This window comes from Ictalurus punctatus, chromosome 22, assembly GCF_001660625.3.
Source record: "Ictalurus punctatus breed USDA103 chromosome 22, Coco_2.0, whole genome shotgun sequence".
NCBI lineage: Eukaryota > Metazoa > Chordata > Actinopteri > Siluriformes > Ictaluridae > Ictalurus > Ictalurus punctatus.
This window is the reverse complement of record NC_030437.2, coordinates 14821209-14843601: the sequence shown is the minus strand read 5'-3', so window position 1 is coordinate 14843601 and position 22393 is coordinate 14821209. Positions and strand designations below refer to the sequence as shown.

At 41.8% G+C, this 22393-nt stretch overlaps 2 protein-coding genes across 2 annotated transcripts in view; one reads left to right on the top strand and one right to left on the bottom strand.

The window, feature by feature from the left end:
• Positions 1-22393, bottom strand: part of abca2 (ATP-binding cassette, sub-family A (ABC1), member 2) — a 76129-nt gene that overhangs the window by 44235 nt on the left and 9501 nt on the right. The gene's annotated exons all lie outside the window — the stretch shown is intronic.
• Positions 13312-15259, top strand: LOC108255736 (polyadenylate-binding protein 1-like). Its single transcript, XM_053674644.1, has one exon. The coding sequence runs from the start codon at positions 13678-13680 to the stop codon at positions 15163-15165; it is 1488 nt and encodes a 495-aa protein (XP_053530619.1). The 5' UTR covers positions 13312-13677; the 3' UTR covers positions 15166-15259.

The window sequence follows — 22393 nt, the reverse complement described above, 5'->3', positions numbered from 1 at the left end:
GTAGGTCGGCTATGTGGTCCGTTTGGTTGAGCCGTTAAATCCACCGGTTGCCATCAAGGTCACCTACTACAACGGAAAGCCAAGGTCTGCTGCCAAATTTGCAATCTTCAGCAACCAAATGGCCAGAGGCTGTTACACAAAAGTGTCCTGTTACACAGGCATACGGGTGGGGAGTGAGCTATAGAGAGGGGAAAACAACAGCAAAGCAATTTACCGTACACACACGCACACACAAACCACAGCAGGTGGCTTATCTGAGTCAGTGGGTTGAATAAAGTATGTAAATAAATGCTTACGCTGTCAGAGTCACCTTAAAGAACATGCTCCACTATTACAGCACCTTAAAATGCCCGCTTTATAAAGTCCATGTGGAGTTTCACATTATAATGCTGAACACGTGCTCTTTTCACGAGTTTTAGTTGCAGTATAACAGTGACGCTTCACAGAAACTCCACCCTGAAACGCATTAAATGCGCTTCTATTGAACTATTTGGGATGTCATTAGTCATTTTGGTGGATTTTTTTTTCCCTTTAATACTTGTGATATAATCTCAGTTTTTACCCACACAACAAAAATGGATCCATATCTCTCAGTGTTGGCAGCCTCGCTTTTATTCGTCTTTTTTTCATCCTTTATACAGAGCTAGGCCTATATTTGTCACTGCAGAGTTCTCTGACTGAGGGTGGAGGAAGTGTAGAGATGATGATGATGATGATGATGATAATGATAGCTTCAGGTAAAATTAGGTTAAAGCTTTGGATAAGCTACACCTCTGCTATCTCCAAAGGAAACAGTAAACACCTACGTTGCACATTTGAGCAGATCCAGCACGCGGCTGGTATTCAAGTACTCTCGTTGCACCGCCAAAAACTGAGGACGTGTGTTTTAATCTTTATTTTATCCGACCAAAGACCACAGGATGCGTTCTGAGGCCTTAGAAGGAAAGGAAATAAAAGGGAAGAATGAGGCAGAGGACGAGTTCGTTCAGACTAACGTGACGTCTGTCTCTTCACCCTCGTTGCACGTCTGTGTCTCTCAAGGTCATGATAAACAAGAGGCCTTTCTGCATGCTCCCCTCGCGATACACAAAGACACGTCTGACAAACTCCACAAAGCTTCAGTTAGAAGAGTGTAAGCAGGGAACAGTGAGTCCACACACGCTGCTGAAAATCCGCGTCCACAGAGAGCGCTTGTCTCTTTTTTAAAATTCTTAAAGCTTATTGATTTCAAAGTTGTGCAAAGGGCAAAGAGAAATGTTTGATTTGAATATTAAACAGCTCCTCGGGTTGAGTCAGTGCGTGTGAAAATGCCTCCTCAGTTTTCCTGGCGCTGAATTTGCATGTCGGAGGCTGAGCTTCCATTATTTATAGGTGGGCCAATGCATCTAAGTGTAGGCTGTCTGTTCAATGCTGTCTTTCAGGCAGAGAGCAGAGGTAGCGCAACACACACACACACACACACACACAAACACAGTATGAAATCAAGGATTTGTTATTTCTAGCTTACGTTTCATTAAAAACACAAGCGTAAAAGCAGACTTCAGTCAGATTTCAGCTGCGTCTGGTGGGATGCAGTAGATTCACTGGGGATCGAGTTTCACAGTGATCGTCCAAATCTATTAACAGCATGGGAATAATCAAACTTTAAAGAGTGCACAATAACGTGTAAAGACCATCGCAAATGATGCTGAATCCTGTTGGGGAAATTGAGCTTGGTTCAGTAAACTGGAGATTTATTTACTTTAGAGGTTATAGACTTTTTATAGACTTTTCAAAACAACCACCAAAAAATAAATCTGTATCGACTTTTCCTGCCGCTCCATCCAAGGAAGACCCTAATGGATGGAAATATCGTGATCCAATAACGCATCAAGAGGAGCTGAAAACGCTTGAACACGTTGCATTCGTGATCACATCGTAGCACTACATATCACTGAAAATCTATAACTCAAGTCTGAGATTTGTACAACTTATGCGGCTGTGTGTGTGTGTGTGTGTGTGTGTGTGTGTGTGTGTGTGATTATCACTGGCAGCCAAGTGAGTGCTGCTCCTAAATGATGTGTGGCTGCGTTAGTCATGTATATGCTGCAGGTCACTGGCTCCCAAAAGGACTCGGCCTGCATCGATTTCTTTTCCGTCCCGTAAATAACTGGTGAGATTTCCCTCAGGGTTCCCCTCAATTTACACCCTAGCAAACATAGTAACACTCACAGCAGGCTACCAGGGCAGGCCCTAACCAGGCAAGTAAAAAAAAAAACCCTGACTTTCACTTTTATATCCTGATAGATAGATGTAATACTGTATAAATATGGATGTTTGGTATCTAAGGTATAAATCCAGGACAACGGAGTTGCTAAATATTCCTAACCCTACCCGAGGGGGTTTTATTTTAGTGAATGTGGGTAGTAAAGAAAGCTATGCTATCACTGCAAACTGAAATACTGTAGAAGTATAACATAATATAACATAATAAATGAGTTATACACTCACCGACCACTTTGTTAGGAACCTCTGTATACCTACCCGTTCATGCAATTACCCAATCAAGCTTTAGTTAATATTTACATGGAAGTTCAGAATGTGATCTCAGTGACTTCGACTGTGATACGGTTGCTGGTGCCAGACAGGTTGGTATTTTTTAGAAACTGCCGATTTTCATTCACAGAAAGGTGTGCAGACGAACTCCGCAAGTGGATGAGAGAGGTCAGAGGACTATGACTAGACTGGTTTGACCTGACAAGAAAGCTATCCTAACTCAAATAAGCAGTCTTCACAACCCGAGTGAGCAGAAAAGCATCTCAGAATACACAAAACCTGAGGTGGATGGGCTACAGCAGCGGAAGACCATGTCTGGTTCCACTCAAGAACAACCAAGAACAGGAATCTGAGGCTACACAGCAAAATCCCCAGTGTTGATTCAACACCCAGAGTGTTGAACGCATACCCTACAGTGTTTATATAAGTCCATTGGACACAAATGAACACCCTGGGTGTTAATTCAACACTAGGGCTTTTACTGTGTACAGTGGACAAAGACTGACCGAAACCAGACAGTTGAAACTTGTCGACGTTTACATTACTGAATCTCCACGTTCATAAATTTACACAATCTCAGACATTCTCAAAGGTTTTTGTGAACTGACAGAATTTTCACGAATGTAATATTCAAGCTTTTACATTTCTGATGTACTGTAAATGCTCCTACGAATGATTAACGAGTTTAATGCGTTGGTTCCAGCTTGAAAAATGAGGTCCCAGTGTCCCAGTGCAACATATTCAGAGGTGAACACGACCCTGTTCTGCATATGTGATACCCAGGATTGACTTATCAACAGAGGGGTACGCAGACCATCCTTCCCTTCAAGAGCACAGAGATAATTATGGTGCCTTTGGGTGCTTTTGGATATGCAGCGTTTAATCCCTTTGTCTAATTACATGCAGTATGAAATTTGGACTTGATTAATAGACTAATAGTTGTGAAACTGCCCTTAGAGTCCCAGCTATGTGCGACTGTGGTGTTGTCAGGATTCAAACTCATCATCTTTCAACAATAGTGTGAAGCCGTAGACATCTGCGCATTACCGGATGTCAGTGCCGCAATGCTCAACGCACTACGACTGCAAATCCACTATCGTGTTTTTTTTCTTTCCCCCAAACAAGAAATAGAAGCTCTACAAACTTCTGAAATAGACTTTGATCTTGCTGCTTAATGCCTCCACCACTTTTAATCAGCAGCAATCACAGCACATCACAGCCCTCGAGACCTTCTGTACAGAAAAATCATCAGAGCACGAATTACTGGAAAGTCTGGGCTCTGGGGCTTCGTTTTATCTTCCGCCAGAAAAACACAGACACAGACGTTTCCTGTGCTTCTACTTATTCAGCTCCTGCATGATTTGAAAGATGATCAGGCACAAAATGAACGATTAAGAAGACAATTAATCGGAAAAGGTGTCACGGTGACACAAATGCGTCGATGCAAACGCCCGGCCAACAGTTTCAACGAAAGATTATTATAGCTCTAACGACGTCATGTCTGCAACCGAACCTGCTTGTCCGCTCTCGTCTATCACTCTCCGTTGTTTAACGTATCGCTTTCACCACCACTGCAACAAGTTACGCTTCAAATGTAATTCCATGCTCCTGTTTCCGTCATCCAGCAATACACAGAGGCCATGACTGCCGTCTCCCAGTAACGTCAATGTTGAGTAGACGACTTTTACTGGAACTCAATCAGGAATCTTTCAGGAACACCAGTGAAAAGTAAACCGTAGGATTAGAGGAAACGTGAGCTCTAGCTTCGCACAGGATTAGCAAATGGCAATCTTGCTTAAAAAAAGGCTTTTCTTACATATACAACTGCACAGACATGAGTCTTAGCCGTAGCTACATATAACTATGGTTACTTCAATGGAACTCCATCTTAGCGATAACATACTTTGCAGTTTAGGCCACCTTAGTGCATCTAAGACCGAGACTGGAGTTGAGATTGGTCTTATGACATATTTTACATGTATATACTTGTATTAGCGTACTCCTGCGTTAAACTCCAGCGTAATATCCTGCTTAGAGGTTGGCATGTCTGGTAAAACAATATACTATGAGTAAATGTACAGTGTAGTATAATGTAGGGACAATAAAATCATTACATTGCCCAAGCCTAGTTTCTGAAATTAACACTCCTCATGATGCATAGCGTAAGTGCTTGTTTATTAAAGCCACCGAGGTTAAAGAAGCAAGTTCTGGCAAACCAAACACCACCATTCCTGCTCTTGCTGATTCCCACATGCATTCCTTTCCCAAGCTTAGTGACACATTCTCCAATCGTTAGCTGTGTTGTGCCACTGGTTAATCGGAGTGTGTTGTGCAAGGGACCCAGAGAGAGTTGATACACACAGAAGGGACATCTCGTTTCATCACGAGTTGTGTAGCGGGGTTATTGTTTTCTCCCATCGGTCCTCGGTATGCCGCGTATGAATTCAGCAACGCTCAGATGGGATTCACTTCACAACAGTACCAAGAACTGTACCCAAGCAAAAATAACAACACCGTCATCATTAAGTTGTGTTTATGAGCAGGCGAAGTGCTTCGGACTACCTACATACAGTGCACTATTTCTTTTAATCATGTATTAAGAAACTGCAACAGGCATTTGAATCCACTTGTGCAATTTGTCAAGAGCCCAATTATACAGACGGCAGCATTAGAAAAATGAGTCATCTAACTTAAAGGTTAATTAACCTACGTGTTCTTTCAGTGACTAATTCATCTGGCTGTAATGAGTGTGAATAAAGAGTCATTATGTGTGAACCTATTATCTATAAAAAGCACGTGAAATCAGGAGTCACAGCTAGAGTGGGACGGGGAACTGACATTTACGTGAACGTGTTTAAATTTGTACGGCCTCTATGCAGTCACACACGAAATCCCGCTTTGTATATATTAAGTCGATGGAAGGATGGATGGAAGGACAGATAGACAGATTGCTAAACAGACAGGTAGAGATTAAAGGGTGAAAACAGGTCATTGCCCTGCAATCATTGTTTAACATTCAACACCTCAATAATTCAATGCCTCAGTAATCCCTTTAAAATTTAAAGGGATGCACGGAAGGAAATCTAGTCACCAGAATTGTGTAAAATGTCACAGATGTGATGTTGGAGCAGTGTCTGTCCTGTGTTTATGTGTCCTAGTAATCAATCACATACATTCAAATCCAGTGAAACACCGAATACTAAATATTTCAGGCCTGTATTGGCTTTGATACCTCCCTAATTAATAAGCAATAATATTGTGAAACGAAATGTGCAATATATTAATATGCGCTGTAAAATAATACGTACAAGTTATCACATCTTTATGTGATGTGTGTGTACACTATACAGAATATCTGTACGCATAAGACACTGAAATATAAATGCGTAAAGGGCAATTCAAATGTTTCGTATGCATTAGTGTTAGAGTTTAATCACTATTTCTGCCACAGACCAAACAAAAATGTACAGGATGAAAATTACACAGTGGAAAATATTACACAACTGCTCCAACAAATACCTAAGAATCTATTACTTGCCACCCTCAGATCCTCACAGGACTCTAAATGAGTGCTTTATTAAAGGCACCTAGAAAGGTAAATCCGTTATACTTATTGATAAAAGACTCATAAGTACTATTCAAGGAGTTTTGGTAATGGATTGTAAGTGCTCTGGTTGATTCACACAAGATAAAATAGCTGTGTAATTTGTCAAAACTATGCCAATTATCCTGGATTATTACAGAATAACCTGGATGTTCATGTCAGCGTTATGAGATTGCAAAAAAAATAAATAAATAAATAAAAAAAAACACTCAAACAACAGCAACACAGCAAAATTTGAAATCTAATACCAGGTTCAGGTCTAAATGGACCATGATCAAGTGTCTGTAATGGTTGGATCATGCTGATGGACACCGGTGGCAAGGCCGGCGGTGCCGGTCATGGCGACAAGCGTTGGGTCATGCAGGTGGACACTAGTAGTGAGGTAAGCCATCAAGTTGACGAAGGAGGCTTTCCAAATCAGATTGTGAGAGGAAGGTTAATTAGCGAAAGCTCAAGTATCAGAGGACTTTGAATAAGCCACTCTGGACAAGGCTGGGGTTGTGTGGATCTTTGCATAGAGACCTGGGGCAGTGCATTTGGACTGACAAACTACAATGGTGTTGCTTATTTTAGTTCCAATTATAAGCCTCAGCCTCACAGGAAATGTCTATTCCAGAGAAATTTAACCTATGTTTCAGGAGAAACAATGCCCAAGTTCTGCCCAGGCAATGGAATAGTAGACTAGCTCTTTACTTTTACACAGCTTTATGAGGGGTCATGAGTCCATGCTAATCCAGTTTTGTGGATTCTGAAAAGGTCTGTGTCCCAGATTGGATCAGTGGCAGCAGTGTTTCAGTTGCTGTACCAGTCTGTGGTGGTGAAGTAGAAGCGCACCTATGCAATCACCAAAAGAATATGGTCTCTTGTAACTTATACAAGTGGTGAAAATTAGGTTCCTACACAGGACTGCTGAGCTTACTGTCCATGATAGGTTGAGAAGCTCAGATATCCAGGAGGAGGCTCAGGCCTCTTACAAGGATGCCCCTTGGCTGGCTCCTGCAAGAGCTGTATCAGACAAGTTTGACTGGTTGGAGCCCCTGGGGTTGACCCAGAACCTGCTGGAGAGAACCCCAGGAATAACTGGAACTGGTGATAGAGATGTCTGGAATGACTTTCTCAGCCTGTTGCCAGCATTTATTTTTAAATGTAAAACAAATATAGTGTTTATAATTTTTTGACTGATAGTATACATACCACCACAATTTAAATACCTATATAGAAAATACCACAAATACTAACACATCAAGTATATAATAAAACAAGCTTACAGACAGGGAAACCAAACCTGGTTTGGTTAAATGAAAAGAATAAATTATCTAGTGTCACCACAGATGGGATGTGGGAATCAGTCATTCTACCTTCTACCACAATGCTGTCTTTATTTTATTGTGCTGTCAGGACTATAGAGAACCAATCATACACACTGCTGCATGTAAGGCCCTTGAGATGCCAAGAGAGAGAGACTCCAATACTATGAACGAAAAACAAACACAAAGTCTTGGAGACTTCATCCTCTTCTCCCAGTATCTCTAACAGCCCATCATCTCCTGCTCTTCCTGTTTTCCCTCCCAGGCCATACCCTTCACTCTCCATCATTCCTGTCACAGTGGCCATTTTGCCATTTCACTCTCACACATCCTCGGAAATACGAAAATGTGGTGTATTAAGACCTAATAACAGTGATCATATCTCAATCTGAGCTGCCAGTGGGACGGGGACTGGGCTCGGCAGCTCAGTGAGACACGTTCACTGCAGCGGGATTGGGTGAACGTGCACGCGGTAAACATCCCGGCTCGGCTCTCTTCCAGCCTTCCGTACAAACAGATTGTAATTTGGAACGATTTGTTGAGTGACATGAGTGAGGACACAAAACATACAAGTGTGGATCAGAGAAGAGTCATGAAAAACATGGTACACACTGAGCAGGAGCTGTGCTGCATATCTAAACAGTAGACAACGCTCTATCTCTTACTCTCGCTTCATTCTTAAAGGAAGGTGACAGCCCTAGTAGACGTGCATGACGAGTGTGCAACGGGCTTATATATATGAGAAATGCCTCAGCTAATAAGAACAAAGGGAGCGAAAGAGAGGCAACAGATGAGAAAGGAGAGAAACGAAAGGCTGCGTTTATGAAGAAACAGGTGGCAGATGTTAACCATTCCAGTGAAGCAGGTGCAGCGCTATAGGGATGACAAGGCAAAACGTGCAAGATAAAGCAAGAAAAACAGCCTCAAGGTGAAGCACCTTCCCACAGTGCAAAAGATAACAGGAGCTAATTTGATTCCAAGTTGTGACCATCAACCTAGTCACTTGTCAATTCCTAGCCACCAGCCAGCACTCCCCTATCCTACAACAGCAGGGACGCTCCCTGATAACACGTGCTTCCTCAGAGACAAGCAAAACCACCCACCTGCTTTTTTTGAACTGCTGGTCATGCTGCGTTTCTATTGTTTGCACCGTCAAGAAAAAGTCAGTGACTGCTGTTTTGGCTATGAGATGTGGTGTTCGGAGGGCTACACGGCGGCTTAGTAGTTAGCTCCTTTGCCTCGCACCTCTGTTATTGGGGGTTTGAATCCTGTCTCCGCCCTGTGTGCACGGAGCTTACATTCAATTAAATTCAATTTTTTTTTGTATAGCGCTTTTTACAATAGACATTGTCTCCAAGCAGCTTTACAGAAATATCAACACGGTATACAGATATTAAAGGTGCAAATTTATCCCAACTGAGCAAGCCACTGAGTGGCGACGGTGGCAAGGAAAAACTCCCTAAGATGTTTTAAGAGGAAGAAACCTTGAGAGGAACCCGACTCAGAAGGGAACCCATCCTCATCTGGGCAACAACAGATAGTGTGAAAAAGTTCATTATGGATTTATATGAAGTCTGTTTAGCCCTAGAAGCAGCCGTAGTCCCAGTAATCTGGAATTGGAGTAGATGAGAGCTCCATCCAGAGGTAGGACATCCAAAACGGATCAGGCAGGTCCATGTTCTCCCTGTGCTCCGGTTTGCTCCCCCAGTCCGAAGACACATGCTGTAGGCTGACTGGCATTTCCAAATTGTCCGTAGAGTGTGAATGGGTGTGTGATTGTGCCCTGCGATGGGCTGGCCTCTGCCTCGTGCGCCGAGTTCCCTGGGATAGGTTCCAAGCTCCCACACAACCCAGTGTACGATAAACGGTACAGAAAATGGACGGATGGATGGATGTGGTGTTCTGTCGTCACATGGCACGTAGAAAATTTGCCTGTTTAGCATTTTCTCTCAGAATTTTTAACCACAAGTACCGTTTTGGTAAACAGGAGAGCTATATGACATTTATTTTGCACCGAATCGCAGAGTTTCTAATTCTGAAAAATTGTCCATGCATGCTAATTAATCTGCCTCCTATAACCATTCTAGTATCAACCAAGTTGCTCCTCGAACATTGTGTGTAGTGCAGCAGGCAGTGGGATTCGGTATGAGCAGCTCGGACTATAGTTACAGCACCACCGTGAAGCATCATTTATGCAAGCCATATAAACTGCCTCTGTAAGGAAAAATGAAATTAATATAATTACCGTTTAAAGATTTGAAGAATGTTCGCAGGTGTGCATTTGGATCATGACGGACATTGACCGAAATGGCGGCTTAAAAAATCGTGCTCTTAGGTTGAATGGTGGATGGAAGGGCATTAAACTGATATTTAAAGCTGAATGATGCAGAACACAATATTTTTTTAAAAATTTAAGAGTTTAAAATACTAGCAAGGTGACTGAACACAAGGCTAATGTGCTAACTGGACATTAGCCACATTGGTTAAGGGTTTTGTTCACAGCCTTCCTACAACAAAATCCTGACCACCGAGCTTCACCACCACCTCTGTCACTGGCACACGGCTGAGAAATTGTATAGGAAAGAGGAAAACAGAGAGGCAGCAATGATGACTGACAGAATCCAGACACACACACACACACACACACACACCCTGCTGCTCCGCCTTCACACAGTGCAATCAATTTGTTGCCCGCCTTAGCAGGGACACAAACAAAGTAGGCTTAGTCACTGCGTGCTTAATTAGAGAAGGGGCTCAGATGAAGGTCCTGGTAATCAGCTGAAGGAGGCTGGAAGAATAAACAGCTGTATGTATGACAGACAGCACAAGATAGAGACAGACAGAATATACTGGCAGAGACCAAAATGACATAGAGACAAGTGACAATCAGAGATAGACGAGTAGACTGGTATCAGAGACAGACAGACAGCCACTGGAGAGAGACAGACAGGCATTGGCAGGAGACAGCAGCACAAACTGACAGACACGACACAGAAGACAAAGAGAGATCGCAGAAAGAGACATATGGGCACCACAGAGAGACAAGCAGGCAACATGGAGAGACAGACTAGCACCAGTGCGACAAGGGCACAGCATGGCAAATTTCTCCTGTGTGTGTGTGTGTGTGTGTGTGTGTTTGTGTGTGTGTGTGTGTGTGTTATCCAAAGGGTACTTGAGCCATACCAAAAACAACCCAAGGAGAAAGAATGTCAATCTCCACGTGTCTCTCTCTGTCACTTCTCATTCTTTTCACTTTTTCATTTCCTTTTTCTTGCTCATTCACGCTGACCCATTTTCTTGTCATTCAGTTCCTCTTTCCCATTGCCCTCCCTTCCTGTTCTCTCTCTCTCTCTCTCCATACAGTGCCTTACATAAGTATTCACCCCCCATGAACTTTTCTACATTTGGTGCTGTTAGATCCAGGAACTGAAATAAACTCAACTGTGTGTGTTTTTTGTTTTTTTTACAATATATATCTAATATTTGAATGTGTAAAATATTTTTTAATTAAACAAAAAAAAAGGATACATTTGATATAACACCCCCCCCCCCCCCCCCCCCCCACTCACTGATCAATACTCCGTAAAGGAACACTTGGCTGCGATTTTCCTGCAAGTCTTCGGGGATGTGTCTCTATCAGCTTTGCCCATCTGGATCCTGATATATTTTCCCCTTTCCTCTTGGCAAACTTGCTCAAACTCTATCGGATTGGATGGAAGCCATTGTTGAACAGCAATTTTCAAGTCTTGCCACAGATTCTCAATCAGATCGAGGTTTGTGCTTTAACTGGACCATTCTAACACATTCAGAGTCGTAGAGTTGAAAGTCTCAGGTCTTTGGCAGACTGCAGAAGGTGTACTTCTAGGATTGGCTTTTATATGGCTTCATCCATTTTACCCTCATTTTATACCGGTTCATTTTCCCAATCCCTGCTGATGAGAACCATCCTCACAACATAATGCTACCACCAGCATGCTTCACTGTGGCGATGGTGTTCTCTGGTTGATGAGCAGTTTTGGTTTTCCACCAAAATGCTGCACTTTGTGCCAAGGCCAAAAATTTTAATTTTGGTCTCATCAAGCCAGAGGAACTTGCTACACATGGTTTGTCTAAAGGTGCGCGCACACACACACACACACACACACACACACACTCAGCCCTTTCCGGTGTGTTTAACCTGATCTCTCTCTCGTTCCTCTTTCCTTCCGAACGATGGGAAGATAATCCCTCTATCAGGCGCAAGTCAAGGCCATCTCAGAGGCGAATTCTCAGGTCATACTGTATTCACCTCAGCCACTGCACCTCCTCAGTTTCTCTTCACTCCTCACCAGTGTTGTCAAACGACACACCCTGAATCACATTCTGGAAACCTCCTGAAATTCATTCATGAAAAGCAGACTGTGTGAGGAAGATAGGAACTGGTCCAACCCTGCATGGCCTGATTTCTATTTCACACTGCGTTTCACGCTTATAAAAAGGTCAAAAGAAACAAAGCACTGCCAAAAAATCTCACAGAAGTCTAACCTTTTTAACCATTGGACTCATCTCATTGGAAACCTCTTGTCTATAATGATAAGCAGGGATATCTACTTGTAATGATATTGTGCTGGTGATAATTCTAAGACTTGAAAGACAGAACTCAACATTGTTATCAACACTGACATTTCTTTTGCTTTGTTCGGTTAGAGTGATTTCTGAGATTGTGATGACGCCGATAGCGTTATTGTTACCGCATCGAAAAAGGACAACGCTCTTTGATTGCTGATTCTTTAAATACATCTGAAATGGAAACGACGCAGCCTGCTTGGGCTATGTTCGAAGAAAGTAAAGTATCCAAACATGCCCGATATGCATGATATCTTCATCTGGCTGATTTATTAAGTCTGCATACAGATATTGTTCATTGTCATATGTATCCCATAATCCTGTGCATCAGCTCTGGTCCAACAGACACTCTGGAAAAAAAAAATCAAACAATTTCTTCAAAGCATGTCTCGACCATTTCATTTGACACCAAGGTAACAAGTCGTCGAGATACCTGCCTTCTGTTTGGATACACGACACTACTTTTTAATAATCATCATGTTATTGTTCTCACGTATTTTGCTGAAATGCTCATAAGATCAGTCTTTTCATACTGCCCAGCTTGAGCAGAAGCGTCTGCAATGGTAGATAGAGTAGATATGTACAGGCCATCCAGGGTAAAAAGGGGCATTATACTCTGCTCTTGCTAATACAAACACATCACATCACCACACATCCATCAGCTTTAGCCAGCCCGTAATGGATGTAGCTTTTACGACAATATGAGCGTGTCCCAATACTCATGAAGCCACTCTAGAGACATCTAACCATTAGCAGAGATCGAAATGTATCAAATCACTCTGTAAATGATGAGAAACACAGTGGCCTTCAGAAGCACTGATACAATGAGGTTCGCTCTAATGCCAAACGTGTACAAAAGTGTACAAACAAGATTATACACTCCTAATTAATACGGCCCTGTGTAAATGTTAAGACAAACCCCGATTATTATAGATTAAGATTGAATGTTTTATTCATTTCAGACATCAATCACTTAACATTGGTTATCATGCCTGATTTCATTCTTTTAAAGAAAATGCTGAAGGGGCGCTGCTGAGCTGCCGATGGAGTAAGACGCGAAGTTGGAGGCTCCTGCTGATTTTTGTAAACGTCGAGTTTGCTAAGAGATGGTTGAGCAACCTCCCCTTTTTAAATACTCACCTGTTGATTTTCAGAGGGGATTTAAAAATAAAATGTATTATTATTATTATTATTATTATTATTATTATTATTATATCTGTCGAAACACTTTATATCCCCAGAATGTAGAAGTCACTGAAAGCATTTTATTGGGATTAACTGCAGCTTGTCCTGATTTGTGTACCGACAGGATTCAATGCAGCTTTTCTATAAAGAAATTTAAAGCTATTTTGAATCTAAACAAATGTTTTGGAGTGAGTTTGAACTTTAGTGACCTTTACTATGATCCTTGAGACTCAGCTGGTCAGGGTCACCAGCGCCATGGTTACAGAATTCAGAATTCGGAATTCCGAACCGCATCACAGTATGACTCATCATCTGTTCCTGCACAAGAGAAATCTGTTCAGATCTTCGATAACCAGCGACACAGCGACTAGCAGCAGATAGCAGCAGTTACCAGCGATCAGTATTTCTCTTGTACTCCTGGACATTACCATCTGAAGTAGAATGAGCCACAAAATGACGGCCGCACTGTATGTGGGTGGTCTGCACCCCGAGGTGACGGAAGAAATGCTTGCGAGGACGTTCAGCCACGCAGGCCGCATTCACTCCATCCGGATCTGCAGGGACTGGAAGACCCGCTCCTCACGCGGCTACGCTTTTGTCAACTTTCAGCAGCGGGCCGACGCTGAGCGAGCAATAGAAATGTTTCATTCTGAGCTCCTTATGGGACGGCCGATGTGCGTCCAGTGGTCTCAGAGGGATTCATCCCTGAGGAACTCCAGCATTGGAAAACTGTTCATCAAGAACCTGGACGAGTCGATTGACACCTTGGCCCTTTTAGACACCTTCTCGGCCTTTGGGAAGGTCCTGTCTTGCAAGGTTGTAGGTGACGAGAACGGGTCGAAAGGCTACGGCTACGTCCATTTTGAGTCTGCAGAGGCAGCGGATTTTGCGATGAACAGGCTCAACGGCAAACTGTTGAACGACCGTAAAGTCTCCATTGAGCACTTTAAGTCCCGTGAGGAGCGCGAGACTCAGGCGGGCCGCTGGGGCAGGAAGCCGGTGTACGTGGGTGTGGCCCAGCAGAAAGAGGAATGTCAGGTTTACCCTGCCCATCAGAACAGGCAGAGGATGGCGAGCATGCAGGCTCAGAACCTGGCTGTGTCTTACACCCCCTGCCAGAAGGTCGAGCCCCATACGGATCTGCTCTGGACTGCCCAGACCATCCAGTCACAACATGTCCAGAATATACCCGATGTGATTCAACCTGCACCGGTGCATCAGCAGACCGGTGGCACCATCACATCAACTAGTCAGGCACCATGTTTGAACGAAGAGTGTATAACCATCATTACACCAACAACTGATGGTACTGTTCCAGTGGCAGACACAGTGCCAGCTGTAGAGACAGTTCCACCTGTAGATAGTGTCCCAGCTGTAGACACTCTTCCAGGTGCAGACACTCTTCCGTCTCTGGAAAGTGTCCCCCTTGTAGAGACAGTTCCACCTGTAGATAGTGTCTCGGATCTAGGTTCAACTGCAGATGAGGTTCCAGCTCCACCTCAAGCTCCAGATGCAGCTGAAATGCCTTCTACATCCATCAGTGAAGTGCAGCAGCACAAGGACACAACGGATGTAGCCACATATCCACCAGCTGGGAAGCGTCTGACTATCTACATGTTGGAGTCATCTCGTTTAGACGACCAGATGCAGATGGCGCACGATCACCTGTTACCTCTGATCGAGGAAATCCACCCGACTCAGGCTAACAAGATCACCTGGATGCTTTTGCAGGATGCGAACAATTTTGAGGTCATAGACATGATTGCATATCCTGAGCTCCTGCGTACCAAGGTGGATGAAATGGACGCACTCCTGAAGGCCAGGGAAGCTGGATACAAGCCGGAAACCCTGAAGATGTCATTAAACAACAACAACAACAAGAAGAAGAACAACAAGAAGAGAAAGAATAAATACATTACAGTGCAATAAAACACTGCAACCAATTTGCACATATTAACTAAAAATGTTTTTTTTTTCCAGTTTTCACCAATATCACCAATAAAAACCTGATTAAAAGGTGTTTGCTTCAACACTGTCTGTTTGTTTGATACAAAGAACTCCCAGTGTGAATGACGTGAGTCTGGTCTGATGAAAAAGAGATAAAAGAGATGGAAAAGAGAAAAACAGTTTTACAAGCAGAGATGATGCTGAGTGGCATCCCCTTGCTCCCTACTCAAATCTAGCCCTGGGCATAAACACGATTGTGATTGCACCATTTTATGGCAAGTACTGTAGCACAAGGATCCCAACGAAATTCTCTCTGAGAATAAAAAGAAAAGCTCAGTCTAATGGCTAATTGGTAGGCTGGCACTGCCAAGCAGCATCGCCCAACAGAAATACCCAGGGAAGCATTGGCAGTCTTCAGAAGTGCAGGCTTTTTGGCATTTTTCCCTGTGAGAAAGTATCTGCAGGATGTGGAGTGCAGATTCTGGATGAGGGGATCAATTATTAACAGCTTCACGCAAAGTGTCATTTATCCGCACCACTTTCTGTCTTCACCTCACATGCTCTCTTCCTTTCAGCCAAAGTTTTACTCTGACTGGTTGCAATTAAACTGGCATTCTGCTACCGTAATAGACGTTTTATTGTGTTAGTGGCAGGACAATAAAGATCTGTTCGCTCTCTCTCTCTCTCTCTCTCTTTTTTCCCTTCCTCCTTCTGGATCAGGCAGACACGAGCCGGTAGTGACTCGGTCGAGTGTGATGGAGATTGAGATCACTTTTCGCCGGGCGTCCTTCTATGACCGTGCGTAGCCTGCAAAAGATGGCACTAGCTTGCTGAAGAAAAAGGCGCATGTTGAATCCAGCTTGGACAGTAGTTCTGGATGCAAGGTTTATAATAATGCACTTGTTCTAATATGTTTCTATAGTAACAATTATCACTGCGATTTGTATGGTAGATGCTCCATATAAACATATTCTTTAAAAAATTGAAATGTTGATATAGTGACGATCCCAGTGAGATGTTTACTATTTTTTCTTGCACGCGTCCATTTTTCACATCTTGACAGTCATACACGTCTTGACAGTTTGGTTTTTTTACCCTGTATTTTATATCAGTGCTCATTAATTCGCACTCCTCTGCGTTTCTCTATAATATTCTTTGTAAGGTCTTTTTTTCCTTCCCTAAAATAATCTTTAGGCAGCTTCTTTCATCTTCTCTTTTCTTTAACGTTAAGTGAATCTGGGTGATTTCAAAAACATTTATAAAAAGTGAGCGCAAGGTATACATTTAGTTCAGCTGGTTAAAGTGGGGAGAAAACTAACTAGGCAAAAAGTACAGTGAGACTGGAAACAAGATTGAGATTAAGCATGTTTCTGTCAGATGTGTTGGTAAACTACTAAATAATGACTTTACATGTCTAGTGAATTACTTCAGTGCTTGAAATACGTTGCATCACAACTGGTGAATTCTCTTATATTTGAAAACTTTTACTGACCTATTATTCATGCATTCATTCACTCCCTACAGATTAATATTTCTCCGTATATGTGCTTGGGCTTATGGCACTCATCCCCACTCTGTTCTTAACTGTCTGATTATCTACTTCGTGCTTGAGTTCGTAATGCCCTGATATGATTACACTTCCCTAACCTATAGCTACACTACATAGCCAAAGGTTTGTGGACACCTGACCATCACCTGACCCATATGTGTTCCTTCCCCAAATTGTTTGTAAGCACACAATTGTCTAGAATGTCGTTTATTTTTTGTTATCTTCGTATATATATATATATATATATATATATATATATATATATATATATATATATATATATATATATATATATATAATTTTATTTTTTTCCTTTTAGAGGGTCATACTGTCAGTGTGTTGTAGGGATGTAACCAAACATGAATGCATTGTTCTGACTGAGCAGATAATGTCTTCTAACAGCATACAAATATTGATACAAATAGGAGAGGTACTATTCTTTAGCTTCACATTGAGATTGTGTGCATGGAGACTGTAAAAAAAAAAAAATGTTTGTTTGGCATGTATTGGGTGCAGAATAGGAAGATTGTGGGCAGGGTTGCCAGGTTTCAAGAAAATTTCCCCACCCCAAGTAAAACCACATAAAAAACAACTTGAAACCTGCACCGAATGTTTGAGCCTAGGACAAGAGATATAGATGCATTTTCACATGTGAAACAGGTTAACTTTAGTGTGCCATAAAGCACTCTCAGACCACATGATGTCCACAGTGCTGAATGGAGCGTAGTGGCAGCATGATTATTATTTTATTTTTAAACCAGCTAATATGAATACAGATATGAATATTTGAGCACTTCACAAATGCAGATACAGAAACAAATAGTGTCAATCTTCTCGTTACTACACTGAATACAGCCCTATACAATGCTTTAATTCCTAAACTATATACTTTTGCTTATAATGTATATAGCATGAAAACGTGGAATATTCTTCCTGCCAAAATGCATAAACTGTCATTTGATATTCTAGCATGTTTAAATAGGTACTAGAGTTAGAACAAGGTGCAAGAAGTCAAAATGCCGTATTTTCCTATAAAGACTATAAGTTCCTCTGGAATATAAAATGCACCCAGTTAAATTCTGTCTGCTTAGTGAAAAAATGTTATAGGTCACTTCTCTGGCATATCCATGGGGCTTCATTAGATCTAAATTAAATGACCTGTAAAACTTAAAGGAATAATTAATGATCTCACTGGCCTTTAGCCAAAACTAGCTATTTGGATTCAATCTCAACTCAAAATTCAATTCAACCCATTGTTCGACTGTTCTTGACTGAATGATTATTTCCAAGGGGGCGCGTTCTAAACATACAGGCTCCGTGATTGACACACGTCCTTGTTCTGAATTGTTTGTATGATGTAGACCCTGACTTCAGACTGCCACAGAGAACAGATATATCGTATTGACTGCTACAGGAATGGCAGGAGAACTTCATCAAAGGTTAAAAAAAAACAAAAAACAATAATGTTCTGACATAAAAACTGCTGACCCCACCGTTAAACAACTCATAGACATGCTGAAAGGGATCCGTGTGGAGGTTTTTACTTTGAGAAGTAAAGTGCAGGCTCGTATCAATCAGTGAGTGTGTGGAGTCTGTATCTACACTTCAGTAGAGGGGAAAAAGTTATTCATTGCTGTCACAGCAGGAAAAGAAAAAAAAAACCCTGAATAATTAAAATGAAGGCAGCATGAAATTAAAATGTACAGTATTTAAGCAGTGTAATGGGTAACTAATTGATTTTTTCATCAAGTTAAATGTCAGCATGGTAGTGTATTACAAATACAGACGTCCCATGTGATATTATTATTATTATCATTATTATTATAGTATGATATTATTAGTGTTGAGGTCAGGCAGTCCATCCAGGGTGTATTTCCATCTCATACCCAGTGTTCCTGGGATAGACTCCAGATCCAGACCAGGATAAAGTGCTTACTGATGAAGATGAATATTCTTAGACTTAGTGTTGAGACATGCAGGTATGTAGAAGTGCATGAGCATGCTCAGTACCAGGAGGTACAAGGAAACAACTTCAATTTGAACTGATCACAGTGTGGACATTATGTATCCTTGAAAAGCAAATGCCTTCCAATTAAAAGAGTACATTTTTAATCGTAGAAAAGCGTAGGAATGTAAAAAAAAAAATAGTGCACAAAGTCAATGAAGCTAGAAACAATAATTGAGCGTAGTCCAGCGATTCTAGTTTTCTAATCATAAATTGCAGGAGATTCTGTAATAGATCCTCTGGATCAGAGACTAGCTACAGGGCTAGAGACATCAGGTGATAGATTTCACATACATTCAGATCATTATCATTTCATTTACCCTCTCTGATCTGATTAGGGAACTGTTGATATGGCTACTGACATTAGGACAGAGAAGTATTCTCCCCATGTCAAATTCATATGCAGATACTAATTATTAAAGCTTAAGGTTAAATTAAAAAGTAACTTCCGGCACCATTCTGTCAAGTTAGCTGTCCTTTGGAAGCAACGAATTTTATGTAGCCAGACCAGGTGTCTTTTTTTTATGTAGCGACGGGGGTGTCGCGGGTGATGAGAGCAGGGGTGCCGTGTAAAAATCCTTCAAACATTTCTAAAATGCTCAAATGTGTATAAAACATTTAATATACATGATAAATATCTGATGTCTGAAATAATAATACAGACACAGAAATAATCAGACAGACACACACATGCATGATAATTGAAATTATATATAAAAAATAATAATAATTCCCTCCCTCTCCACCCCACTCGCTGACCTGTCAGCAGCACGTCGACATCAGTCCGCGTAACGTATGCGTGTGTTTTATCCTAATAACTAGCGTGTGACGGTGCATGGGTAGTGAACATGAATATGGACAGATTTCTTAAAAGAAACGCTCCAACGCTGTCTAGCTTTAGTGTTTGTGTAGGGTGCCGTGACTGAAAAAAGGTTGGGAAACGCTGAGCTAGACAAACTTTAGATAAACACCCCTACTGTGGATCGTCACCTCCATTTAAAAATGAGTGAACACTTTGTGACATCGCTGGCAGTGTGAACACAGGGTTAAATCATGAGTTCCCGAAATCCTTAGAACCTCAAAGGTCCTAAAAGTTCAGAAATTGCATAATTCACACACACACAAAGTATTCACAACAAATCTCACAGTTAACAGGTGGCTCACTCAGCAGGACTGTGAAATAAGCCATTCAAGCACACAAACAGCAACCCCAGCCCACACGATGGAATTGATATTCCATCACGACTCACGCAAACACAAAGAAAACAATCGATACGAGTCCTCGGTTCGGCCGTTTGATGAACTGCTTGCCATCTCGTCTGTAGATGTCCGTGTACGGCACGGCGATGGACGGTGAGGGATGGAAGAGGAACTGAATCGGGTTTCAGCATGAGCAAGAGTCTGTTAACCGTTTGCTTGTTTTAACCCCAGGCTCTCATTTCCCTTATATGCATAAGCATACAGCATTATGAGATATCTTTCCTTGGGATGATTATAACTAGAAAAAGCGGACTCATCTCCAAACCCGGTCCGTTATTCAATTACGGCAAACACACAGCGGACGGAAAAACTCCAGGCTTTTATGGTTGATCCTGTAGCTAAATGAAAGCATCATTCAAATCCTCCCTCTTCCTCATGCTCTCTCACTCCAGCCCTGCTCCTTTTCTTCTTCTATATATCTAAATGGTTTATCGCGTTTTTTTTTATTTCTGACTCACTACACTCTCTCCATATCACTACAGCCTCTCTTCTTCTGTTCTCCTCTCATTAAACGCGGTGTCCTCTGTCCTTACGTCCTTATCCCTCACTATTCAGTGACCTAATGGATCCAGATTTGCCTCAGCCTCAATATATATCACCACGTCTCTTAATCAACCCAACATCTCTTCTCTCCCTGTGCACTATGATCACACTCTCCCTGTTTCTCTGCCCATTTCTCAACTCCCTCTCCGTCTTCATGTATTTTTCATTTAGCCTTTTTCTCAAGAGTAAGGAGAGCTTTCAATAATTCACCATGTTGGATTAGCAGGACACCTCCTCCCTGTGAAAAGCATCACTACACTAACTTCATATCTCACCCTCATTAGTCATTACACTTGCTCTAAAAATAGAACGAAGCTGCCTACTGGTTGTTAGCTGGATATTTAAATGCAGCACGTTTTCATCAGATAGCAGTAGCAATAGCGGGTTTAATTTTTATATTCATATTTGCTGGGTGGACAAGTAAACTCGTGTCATCGCTAGCATTTTTCATTCAGCAGCCAGAGAAAGAACAAAAAAACCAATCACTACCCGAAAACAATCTGATATAGTCTATGACAGAATTTGGTATAGATCCATCCATCCATCCATCTTCTATACCGCTTACTCCTTTTCAGGGTCACGGGGAACCTGGAGCCTATCCCAGGGAGCATGGGGCACAAGGCGGGGTACACCCTGGAAAGGATGCCAATCCATCACAGGGCACAATCACACACCCATTCATACACTACAGACACTTTGGACATGCCAATCATCCTACCATGCATGTCTTTGGAATGTCGGAGGAAACCGGAGTACCCGGAGGAAACCCCCGCAGCACCAGGAGAACATGCAAACTCCACACACCTTCAGTCTATTCATTTACAAATCCACTACCAACTTTTAACGAATCCATATGTATCGCTTGCAGATTCCAACTATGCTGCTTACGTGTACCCTAAACTCAACCCCACTGAAAACTACAGAGCATAGTACGTAGCTAGCTAACGTTAGTGAAGCGTGTTAGCCAAGTGCTACATTGATGTTGTCTTGAACAGAACTACAATGATATCCATCTGAGCAAAACACATTTATTATCCAGACTGAAAGAACAAGAATTCACCTCACACATCATTTTGCTTTGGAAATCATGGTTTGAAATGCTCGTTAAAATTGAAAGTGACTGCCATGTTTGAAAGAAAAACGCTTCAGAAACACATCCAACGTAATGTGGCCTGAATGGTAAGACAGGCTGGGAAAACACTGCCTCAGAATGATAGTGAGTGAAATACTCAAACACCACATGAAAAGTGGAACGCAGTCATCGATGGTACTTTCAACTAAAAACGATGGATAGTTTAATATTTTTAAATGTCAATAGTTCTGAATGATTAGCTTGCATTTGATTCTACCTGTTTTTAGTAATATACGGGAGGCAATATACAGTAACCTTGGCCGTTTAGTCTCATGTTCATAGTGCAGAACTTCAAAATGACTTGATGGTTTATTAAAAACCGTTAACGTATACGCTAGCATATCAAAAAGTGGTTTCCGTTATCAGATGTGCAGTAAATGCTATAAAATGCAACCTGGGTGCATGAATCTGCATTTCAATGTTGATTATCCTGACATTACAGATATTATCTTGATACTTATGAAACGACCGAGCGTAAACAAGGTCATAGTGACTTTTCAAGAAGCAAAAAAAAATGTAGATAGTGAGGGGAAAAAATACTGTCATTTTACAGTAAATGTCCAAGACGTCTTTCTTTTGAGAAATTACAGTGGTTCTAAATGACGAATACATTATTATTCTCAGTAATTTAGTGCATTTTTTTTCACGAGTGCATGACGGCTTTTCCCCCCCGAGGCGGATTCCTCGAGTTCGGACGCGGTGTCAGAGTAAAGCGCTTGTT